General features: G+C 42.2%; 1 protein-coding gene across 1 annotated transcript; it reads left to right on the top strand.

Moving 5' to 3' along the window:
* Positions 1-2815: 2815 nt before the first annotated feature.
* LOC124277647 (isoniazid-induced protein IniB-like) lies at positions 2816-5716 on the top strand. Its single transcript, XM_046713373.1, has 2 exons — positions 2816-3042; positions 4401-5716. The coding sequence occupies exon 2, from the start codon at positions 4412-4414 to the stop codon at positions 5471-5473; it is 1062 nt and encodes a 353-aa protein (XP_046569329.1). The 5' UTR covers positions 2816-3042; positions 4401-4411; the 3' UTR covers positions 5474-5716.
* Positions 5717-12055: the final 6339 nt, after the last annotated feature.

Raw genomic sequence — 12055 nt, 5'->3', positions numbered from 1 at the left:
CTACCAGAAGAACTGCCAACGTCAATGTATTTGGTCTGTTTCCGGCATCCCAAAGGTGTCGACGCAGTCATGGTCTCAAAAAGGGACGAAGGCCAAATGACGTCATTCACTCGAAAGAGTTGTTGCTTCTCCTTCAGGAATCATTGGGTTTGCACAAAGTGAGAACAAGACTATAATCTCTGTCATTAAATGAAATTAAACGACTCCAGCAACCTCTGCTGATGGGTGGATTCACAGAACGTAAATTCCACAGTATCGACCAGAGAATATAGTTCGTGATATATTGAAACGTTTGACCAATCCTGAAACAGACTCTGATGAATCAGACAAAGAACACATGTTCCTGAATCTGCAAACAAGGGAATTGATGCCTCATATGTAAGTAACATTCTGAGACAAAAATCAATTTCCCCAAATGTGCCAAAATATTTCAGATATCAGGAAATATCATCAATATACTTATCATATACAAACAGAATTTCATCCAGATTGTACTGACTGACTGACTGAGTTTGGTTTTACGCCGCTTTTAGCAATATTCCAGCAACATCACGGCGGGGGACACCAGGAATGGGCTTCACACATTGTACCCATGTGGGGATTCGAACCCGGGTCTTCGGCGTGACGAGCCAACGCTTTAACCATTAGGCTACCCCACCGCCCCTCCAGATTGTATAGTTATAGGAACGTGTTGCGGAAAGTGGACTTGGCAGATCACGATGTAAATTCCATCTCATGTGGCTCCCAAGACGCATTGTGTTGCTAGAAACATGCTGGACATATAACCACAGCTGACTTCTCCATTGTTGACGAATTTTCGTCCACAACCAGCACAGATCCAAATGGGTGCAAAAGGGAAAACACAGCAGTGAAAATTCTAAGAATTCCAGTGAAAATCACCGATGACACCGGGTGTCCGTGAAAAAGGTAAGCATATCCTGCCGTAACAGCAGCAGAACACGTTTTGGCTACCGCAGCTTCTCTAGAGCAGCCCCTCTTCTCTGGAAGAGCCTTCCACAGGAGATCAGATCCATCACAGAACTGGCTACTTTTTAGTCAAAGCTGAAAACCTAGTTTTTCACTGAAACATATTATTAACAATTTGCAGTTTTGTGCAGGCTCCAAAAAGCGCTTCTGACAGCTACTAAACTGGATACTATAGAAATATCTAGTTATTTAACCAAACACACAAAAGAAAGCGAGTATTTGTTGTTCGGTTGTTTTCGGGATAATGGTTATTCTAAGAGAATGGGATTCTGGAGTGCATATGATGAACTCCTTGTATCTCCTTGTGCAGATTTTATTACATTTTGGAATCAGTACAAATTGGGAATGGGAGAAAGTTTGGGGCGAGGCCTTTTTAGGCCCTAATCAGCTTTCTGATCTTGTAAGCACATATGTCATTAATTGCTGTGTCACTTATATCAGACTCATTAATAAAAAGAATAACGTGTTGGTGCTTTATGTGATGGTCGTGGTATTAATGGCCTCGTCAGTGGCTGAAAACTAACTAACTTGAATGTTCATTTGGGACCTGGATCTTCACGGAGACAAGCATGGGTTGTAGAAGACCAATTCTTATCTGGATTTTCACCAGAGACAAGCATGAATTGTGGAAGACCTATTCTAACCAGGATCTTCACCGGGGGCAAGCATGGGATGTTGAAGATCATGATCTTCACCGGAGACAACCATGGGCTATTAAAGACCAATTCTAACCAGGATATTTACCCAGGACAAGCGTGGGTTGCTGAGGGCCGATTCTAACCTAGATCTTCAGGGAGGAGACAAGCATGGGTTGCTGAAGACAAATTCTTACCAGTTTCTTCACCAGGGACAAGCATGGGTTGTTAAAGGCCATTAAAACACAATCTTATAATTAATTACTTGGGACCCTATCCATAAAGTATTCGTAGCACTACGTCATTCGTAAGTCAATGATAAAATATAGAGTAACTTTAGGCCGTAACGTAACGAACGCTTTCTAGATCGGGACCTTGGTATCTTAAAATACCTCATAATTATGTGCACTTTGTACATTCCTTTCAGATCCGTGAAGGTCAGGGATAGAATGAGCCTTCAGTAACCCATGCTTGTCGTAAGAGACGACTAACGGGATCGGGTGGTCTGGCTCGCTGACTTGGTTGACACATTTTATCGTATCCCAATTGCGCAGATCGATGCTCATGCTGATGATCACTGGTATGGTCCAGACTAGAATATTTACAGACGCCGCCATATAGCTGGAATATTGCTGAGTGCGGCGTAAAACTAAACTCACTCACTCACATTCCTTTTACGTTTGAGTGTCAGTACCAAGTCAAAAACATAATATTATGTGAAAACCTGGATGTAAGAACACTTACTCTGTGAGTGGTTTTATGGTGCTTTTAGTATTGTCCCATTTAGTTAACGACAAGGGTTGCAAATTTACCTATTTTGGGGCAACACAGCCTCCTGGGCGACAACAGAGCGGTCTTATCACGATGCTACCACACTAACAAACGTGTGGATATATCTATGAATGGTACCTAAAGAAAGAAAGAAGTGAGTCACAGATATTTCAAATCTACAAACGTAGCTTTGATATAAATCAGAATGATATTTGCCGTCAATTGTTTATGCGATCCGTCACTCATCGCATTTCACTTCGTGACGTCGGTTAACCTTAATGTTGACTTTAACAGAGGGAGTGAAATTCCAGATTTTAAATAGAATTTAATCGCTAAACAGACGTAAGGATATGAAAAACATTCTGATGCCTTTTGACGTGTGTTGTTTGTGAATCGTCAGTGTTTTGAATAAAAAGACCAGGGTCATTGCTCGTATATGGATACCGCGGTGAGCCAGCAGACGTGCAGGAAAGGCTTTGACAACCATTAAGACTAGTCGTGACGAGGGTAGTGGCAGGACTGATGTGCACGAACTAAATTTGCACAAGCTTGGGCGGTTGTATAACACGCGTGTCAAACGACATCCGCCAGTCACTTTTCGTCGCCATCTTTAGACAATCCAGGACGCCATCTTGACTCTTCGCCACAGGTCAGTGAAAGTACCAAGAAATTTGTTTTGTTGATACTTAGCACCTGCTTTAAGCATACACCTGAGTGAAATTCTTGTGGAATTAAGTTGTTTATTTAATTTTCTTTTAAAATGCATCGTTACACAATTAAATTCCCTTTCAACTCACAACCACACATTTCGGTTTCTGTCTGTTTAACTGTCTGGCATTTAAGGAGTTTTTATATATTTTCTTTAACTTTGTCAAGCATAAACTGTATTTACTTTGTTTCTTTTCGTTCATAAATGAAAAATTGCTTCTTTCATAAGTAGGGTCTTTAAACATTAATTAGTACTGTATCATTTGTATTATTTTCTTACAAGAGTGTGGGCAAACTAGGTGATATCGCTTGTGTCTCCATGTACCAATGTAAAGTTCTCATTTAAAGCGTTAAGGGTATTCAATAAATGTACAGAGGAAAGGAAATATCCCTTATAACCTAAGTTTTTAAAATACACAACAATGTATTCCCGGATAAGCCCGTGTTTCTGGTTTAGTGTTTCGGCGTAATTCTTATTTTTGTTGGGATACTCAGTAGTGCAGAATGAAATTCCGTTAGTCAATACACAGGTTCAAACACCGTTAGTGCTTCTTGGAAACTCAGTTAACATGAATAAGTATTTTGTCTGTGTCAAGTTCTTTAAGGAAATCAGTTGTTTCGGTTGATTTGTGTCATGCCTTCTCCAAACAGTTATGTAGCTGACACCCCGTGATATAACTGAAATATTGTTCCAAGAGACATTGATCTGTTTCATACACTCATGTCTTTATCTGAATTTATGGTATATAAAACACTTCAACTCTCTGCCAAACCCATTCGCCAGAAGTGTCGGTAGAGTTGTAATCACTAATGTATGCATCGTTATATAGCCAACAATATCCAACATTTCATACTAGTAACAATAATTCTCAAACCTGTTTATAAGGTCAAGTGTGGAGATTGAGAGTGTGGAGATTGAGAGTGACGTTACCGTATTTCTTCTATTAAAGCGTGCAAGTTGGCAGGACAGGATGTGTTAACACTTTTAGCAAACACTCTCTGATTCACAGTGATATTTTCATTCACATTCATATGATCTTCCGGGCGGTAGGGTAGCCCAGTGGTTAAAGCGTCCACTCGTCACACCGAAGGCCCGGGTTCGATTCCCACGTGGGTACAATGTGTGAAGCCCATTTCTGGTGTATCCCGCCGTGATATTGCTGGAATATTGCTGAAAGCGGCGTAAAACTCACTCGTATAATCTTTAGATCTATGTTGCCCTTTACGCTGAGTGGAATGTGCGTCGTCGGTGTTTTTCCAGATTTGTTATTCTCTTACGCTGACGGTTTATATTTACAGATTTCAGAAAGATGGCGGAAGCGTGTGTCTCGTTCCTCTATTTCGTGCTGGGGTTCATCCTCATCCCCCTGGCATCCCTCCAACCAGCCCCCGGAGGGACCCAAGTGGAACTGAACATGCTGCAGCCAGCGATGTCTCAAGGGATGATGCAGATGCAGCCACACCTGCATCAAAATCTGGGGATGCAGATGAGGATGCTCCCGCAAGGAATGCACAGCATGCAGGGGATGCAGTCTGGGGGGCTTCAGATGCAGCAACCGGGGTCAGGGCAGCCAGCCTGGATGACAGATGCAAGAGCTAGAGCCGTGCAGATGAACTTTGCCATGGGACCGGAAATGGGAGGCGGCATGACAGGAACCATAGGAGCCAATAACGTAGGCGCTGGAGCCAGCCCTGGATCCCCAGGAACAATTGATGGGATGGGAGGTGGTGTCGGTGCTGGGATGGGTGCTGGCATGGGAGCTGGTATGGGAGGAGCTATGGGTGGGGCGATTGGCGCAGCTGGATTACCTGGCATGGCCTTACAACAAGCCCAGCAACAAGCCCAGCAACAAGCCCAGCAACAAGCTCAGCAGCAAGCTCAGCAACAAGCCATGGCTGCCCAAGGACTAACAAGTCAAGCTGTCGCTAATCAAGGCGCCCAAGCAATGCAAGGAGCGATCGGCGGGGTCCCCCAACCTGACATGCAAATGCAAAACTCCATGTGGGCAGTGGGGCCTTACCCCCAACCAAGCATGATGGGGGGACAGTTTGGAGCGTTCCAGTACCCGATGGGAGGAAACTACCCGGGAGGGGTACCCGGTATGGCGGGTGATCCCCAACTCGCTATCTCAATGATTACGACACCACGACCAGCTGCTGCCGACGTGATTGCTAAAGCTGGTATTGAAGGAACCGTCACCTTAACCCCAGCCGTGACGAAACCCCCAGCGTCCACACCGTATCCTAAGATTCTGTACGTAGATAACCCCAAATTTACTAACGGTATGATTAATTGGAAGGACGTGGCTGATGCGCTGGTTCAAATTGGCAAGGTTCTTAATTGGCTAATGAAATTCTCCTACGCGCAGTGACGACGCTGTATAGAACTACAAATGAATGCCTGATACTATGATGGTATCCCATCCCGAGGAAGCTGTTCTTGTTTTGGCTGACGATTTCGGAAAAGCAGGAGAGACATTGAACTATGCATTGAAATATTTGACAATCATTACAGGAAATTTAAAAGTTGGACATTTTGACTTTGTAAACGACGGCGATAGTTATATAACATCAAGTGTAAGTTATTGTGTCATTAAATCGTATTTATACCTGTATCTTGTGTTTGGGCCAATATTTACTTTACTAATTTGTATCACCCGTAAAGAACCGACTAAAATTGGACTTCAGGAACACATGCTTGTCGTAAGAGGCGACTAACGGGATCGGGTTGTCAGGCTCGCTGACCTGGTTGACACGTGTCATCGTTTCCCAAATACGTAGGTCGATGTTCATGCCATTGATCACTGGTTTGTCTGGTCCAGACTCAATTATTTATAGACCGCCGTCATATAGCTGGAATATTGCTGAGTAAACGTTAAACAACAAACACAGAAGACCAGGACATGAGCAGAATGATCTTCAGCTGTTAATCACATAGTTATGGAATCCTAGAAGGGACATTGTCGCTATGTCGCGTGTCGCCCTTTGGAGGAATAACAAAAATTATTATTCCAAACGCGACACGCGACATCGCGACAATGCGACAAATGGGCGAAATGTCGCGTTGTCGCGATGTCGCGTGTCGCGTTTTTGTTAATTTTGCTTGTATTTGAGAGGGCGACAACGCGACATTGCGACAACGCGACAATGTCCCTTCCAGGATTCCATACATAGTCAACAAGATCAGCACTATAGGGGCCTTACCTTCGTATGTTCAGACCGCTGCCATGTAGCTGTTATATTGCCGAGTGCAGCGTTAAGTAAAAACCAAATCGACATAAAAATTACAGTGTTATTGCATCGAATACAGGAGGAAGCCTCTATAGATGTTTTATGAACACAGTAACTGTGTACCTGTGAGTGAGTATAGTTTTACGCCGCTTTTAGCAATATTCCAGCAATATCACGGCGGGAGATACCAGAAATGGGCTTCACACATTGTATCCAGGTGGGGAATCGAACCCGGGTCTTCGGCGTGACGTGCGAACACTTTAACCACTAGGCTACCCCACCGCCCCACTGCGGACCTGTGGATGAACTTTGCCATGGGACCGGAAATGGGAGGCGGCATGACAGGAGCCAGTGGAGCCAATAACGTTGCCTCTGCTGGAGGCAGCCCTGGATCCCCAGGAACAGTTGATGGGATGGGAGATATAGATAAAACAAAGGTGACGAAACTTTTGCTTATAGTTCCTCTGTTTTTACTGCTGCAGTTAACTAACACGTCTATGAGAAAGCCTGGTGTTAAAGTGTTCGTTCGTCCCTGCGAAGACCATTGTCCGATTCCAAACATGGATACAATATGGTCCATCACCTGTGTTCTCTGCTGTCATGTTGTTTGCGTATTGCTTACACCGGTGTAAAACAATGATCACTCGCTGATAATAAGGAGGATCATTATATATAATCTTACCTATTCATTCCACATGTTTTCTAACTGAGACTAAAACAACAAAGATATTCGGTTCAGAGGTCCAGAGCGGATAAGGCTCAGAAAATTGCCAGTAGGTTGAAACCCAGATACTGGTGGTATTAAACCCGGAACCATATTCAAAGCATATTTTGGGTTGGATTAAGATCCACAGTATTATGGCATGCCTAAGGGAGGTAACTCCACACAGTAACTTCAATGATTCACACTTGAGTGGGTGTAGGAGGACGCGAGTTACCTTAGAACAGCCTGTCAGATATATCAGTGATTTAGGGAGTGATTTGGGTTTCAACCCGGTTAAATCACTGCTTCAATGGTCTCGCTGGATCGGTCATATGCCTGTGGTGAGGAAGATTCGTGGTTTGACGCCTGGTCGCGTCGTGCCAAACGACCCCGGCTGAAGGAAGAATAAGTGCAATGCCCAAGCATTGACGTCAAGACCTCAATTTCACCTTGCAATATATATCTCGGTAGTGTTGTGGGGTAGCCTAGTGGTTAAAGCGTTCGTTCGTCATGCCGAGGGTCGCGGTTTGATTCATCACATCGGTACAGTGTTCGAAACCAATTTTTGCTGTGGCTTGCCGTGATAGTATGGTATATGGCCTTAACTCGCCATACTCACTCACATTAATAGTTTCACGGCTTGTCTGTTCATGTGGTTGGCGTTACCAGTGTGAATTAGGCGTACGCAGGTATAGGGCCTTTAAGTTTCACGAGGCACTACTTCCGGTACTAAGCTGGTTCATGGCTCCCTTTGCGCCTGCGAACTTGCCACATGCGAGACGGGGCCCAGCTTACTTCCGGTACCAGATTTCCGGTGACAAGCATATATTCAAGAACCAGTTCTGGTTCCAAATTGCGCGACCGCCAAATATGACTTTACTAAACCGGACCAAGTGTACAACCATGCTTGGCTGTCACCTGTTGACAGCTGTAATAGTTGGCTATGTTGGGGATGGTTAGGTTGGAAATTTGTTATTCCTGCAAGGATTATCGGTTCCTTACAACCGGTTCAACTGACAACCATGAGACCATTCGAAAAGGTATGAAACGTTGTTTGTGACCGGAAGTACTAAGGTCTCGCGAAGTGCCATGACCTACATACTTACAACTTTCAACCAGTGAATCATGACAGACATGGGAGACAACTGTAAACAGCAAATTGTTGTGTCTTGACTAGTGCCTTCAAACATACAATGCGTGGCAATTATCGCGTTGTACTAAAAGTGGTACGGCATACGCGGGGTTTTGTATGTTTATTGTCTACATGCTGACTCCAGTATTCTAATGCAATTACGATCAAATTATGAAAAGGGTAATATATTATATAATATGTGTACACACGTGTTACGTCAACGTAGTGATTTATCTGTATTTAAGGATGAACTAGAGGCTTTAGTATCAGCCAGGGCAGCCTTGACTAATGGAGTTTAACTTCTTAATTTTCGATGTGAGTTCATCATAACGTTACTGCACATTTATCAAACATGAACAATCATAACCCTATTATAAATATACTTTGAAAAGTCTTGACGAATTTTCTGATAACCACTTTCAAAGTATTTTGAAACTTGGTAAATTGTTTTGAAATTCTTCAAAATGTTTTTTCTTTTCTTTTTTTAAATTGTAAAATGTTCTTTTAAACGTTTGTATTGGCTTATGTTCACTAGGTAAGTCTCAGATTAATTATTTAAGTAGTGTTCTGATAATCATTTGTAATATATTCCGATATTCAGTTCCTAAATGTCCTGCTAATCCGTGATTAATCCACAACGAAGGCAGACCCATGGATAAGTGTCCACTAAGTCATTTCAGCACAGGAGACGAATAGTATTGCAGTTGTTGTTGCTTTTGTTCGCTGGCAGTTGTGGATTGACTTTGTTATATTTTATATTATTCTTTCCAAACACCCATGAAATACCACCGAGAAATTATTCTAAAAGGCTATTAATTACATGTAAATAGAAGTAGAAGCGACAAAACCCATTCCTCATCCATAAGAGATCTCTGCTAAAAGCCGTCGATTGTACAATTGTCGATTGTACAATTGTGACTATATCATGAGTGTACATTTGTTTCAGCAGTATTACACGTGTGTACGATGTTTTTAGTAAACAAATCGTGTCTGGACCAGACAATCCAGTGATTATCACCATGCGATACAGTGACTGAATCACTATGAAACAAATACTAGCGCCTTGAGCATGTGCTAGTTGCGTGGATATGTGCGCTACATAAATATCCAATAATATATATCATAATAAATAGTGATGATACCAGGTGTTCGCAAGAACATGCCCCACCGGTGGCACCCGTAAACAAGGAGAAGGTTTTGTTAAACATGGACCCCAAAACGCACGCAAAAGCTATAATCCAACGTCTCTCTCAATGATGACATATTTTCAAAAGCAGGACTGTACACAGTGTCATGTTTTCAGGATTCCGTGTTTAATTGCGTGTTCTGCAGCGACCTTCTGCCAAGAATAGTTGTGTCTTTCATGTTGTCATGCCGGAAGCCGCATTTGGGACATGCGCAGTTGACAAAACAATCACAACAAGCAGGTCTACCAGAACACGCCAAGTCATTACTCATCCCTAGCCAAAATGTCGTCATTTACATAGCGGGTTGAAAGGCTGTGAGTTTAAACAATTCCATAAGCAGACACATAATGAAATTACTGAAGTTCTGAATCAAACTCTCAATTTACTTCAAGGCAGTTCTGATAAGGCTCTGAGACATCTTTGATTGGTATTTTGGAAGTTAAGAAGTACAATACTGACATATTTATTGACAACACTTTCTTTTATTTTGTGAGTGCAACGTTTTGGTACAGACAACGGTACAAGAATCCCTGTCGCAACGTCCCACTCACAAAATATAAGAAATTGTCAACACATTTGTCTTAACCCTGAGACTTTGTTGATGTCTTGTCTTTGCACGCCGGCTCATTGGCCATACTATCAACCAGTGGATTACCTGATCCAGAATAGGTGTTTTGGTTAAAACATTTCCGTTAAACTTGATTGGTAAACATGTCTCGCGAGTTATATACTGCCTGACTGACTGAGATTAGTTTAACGCCGCTTTTAGCAATATTCCAGCTATATCACGGCGGGGGACACTAGAAATGGGCTTCACACATTGTACCCATGGAAATACGAGCCAAGCTTTATCCACTAGAACCACCGAGTTATATACATGGACTACAGTACTACATACAATCAGTGGAATTCAAGGTATTGAGACAGAGCCAGTGAATTCTATGGAGGCGAGTTTGGTTTGTATTATCGTCCCTTGGTTGGACTAATATTGTCTGTGGCCAAAATATAATAAACGAAAAATGATTCTGAATATTTTTAATACACAAAACGAGTTTCAGATTGTGGGTCAAGAGCAGGATTAGATTCTCAGCAGCATTGGCGGATCATGCTGAAAATGAGCGATAATTGTATTGAAAAACCTGGTTTCAATTTCAGAAGATGCATCTGGAATGAACCATTAATTTTACCGTTCCTTGTCATGTAATGCACGTGCATGGGCTAAACCACTTTTTGCATTCAAGCATGACATTTTGGCAGTTGTTTTTGCAATCACAATGAATCTGGTGGTTTTCGTTTTTCTTTTTCGTCGTTGTCCATTTTCCTACTTTCGGAAAGGTAATCCAGTCAGTGTGACAAGGATATGAACAGAATTGTCGTCAGCAGCGGATTACATATTCAACAAGCTAAGACCTATAGATGCCTGTGGGTATATGTTAATGTCTAGCACCCTGCATCCATAAGTGACCCTTCGGTAATGGCGATCAGTATATTTGGAACATTACTTTTTTCCTTGTCCCCGGTACATGTACCTGCATGTAGGTTAATGGTATGTGAGTTTTTTAATGACCTGCTTGAGAAGGTCTGGAGCCTGATATAGAACACATAAGCCTTTATCGCTTGAGAGTTATGCTTACCTGGCAGTTTGAGTACGCGGAAACTTGGCACCAGGAAATATATTTTAATCCTCTTGTTGAGAGTTTTTTAGAGGCATTTTTGACACAGTGACTTCTGTTACAGGGGATTGGCCATGTTTGTTGGAATTGTAAAGTTAATGATGCACGGCGAGGAATTCCGGTCACAAATCAAAAGAAACGTGTAACATATTGTAGCTGATGTGTCTGGAGAGTCAATGTGATTAAATGTGTGTTTAACATACATACCACCAATGCTTTACAAAATAACAATGTTTATGATCAGCACTCACAAAGCCACTTCTACTGCCACGATTATTTATACTCCTTCTGCTGCTACTACCACTGCTGTTGGTGGTGCTACCACCATTACTACTACTACTACTACTACTACTACTACTACTACTACTACTACAACTACTGCCACTACTACTGCTACAACCACTGCTACTACTACCACTACTACTACTACTACTACTACTACTACCACTACTACTACTGCTACCACTACTACTGCTACCATCACTACTACTACTACTATTACTACTACTTCTACTACCACTACTACTGCTACTTCTAGTACTACTACTACTACTACTACTACCACTACTACTACTACTACTACTACTACTACTACTACTACTACTACTACTACTGCTACCACTACTACTGCTACCATCACTACTACTACTACTATTACTACTACTTCTACTACCACTACTACTGCTACTTCTAGTACCACTACTACTACTACTACTACTACTACTACCACTACTACTACTACTACTACTACTACCACTACTACTACTGCTACCACTACTACTGCTACCATCACTACTACTACTACTATTACTACTACTTCTACTACCACTACTATTGCTACTTCTAGTACTACCACTACTGCTGCTGCTACCACCACCACTACTACTACTACTACTACTACTACTACTACTACTACTACTACTAACTACTACTACCTCTACTACCACAACTGCTGCTGCTGCTGCTACTACTGCCAGACATCAGTTATATACGTGAGCGAATGATAAAAAACTATTTTGTTGCTATAT

This window comes from Haliotis rubra, unplaced genomic scaffold (genome assembly GCF_003918875.1).
Source record: "Haliotis rubra isolate DU_JTF1 unplaced genomic scaffold, ASM391887v1 Scf225, whole genome shotgun sequence".
Lineage (NCBI taxonomy): Eukaryota > Metazoa > Mollusca > Gastropoda > Lepetellida > Haliotidae > Haliotis > Haliotis rubra.
Note: the sequence above shows the minus strand (reverse complement) of the source record. Positions and strands in the feature narration are given on the sequence as shown.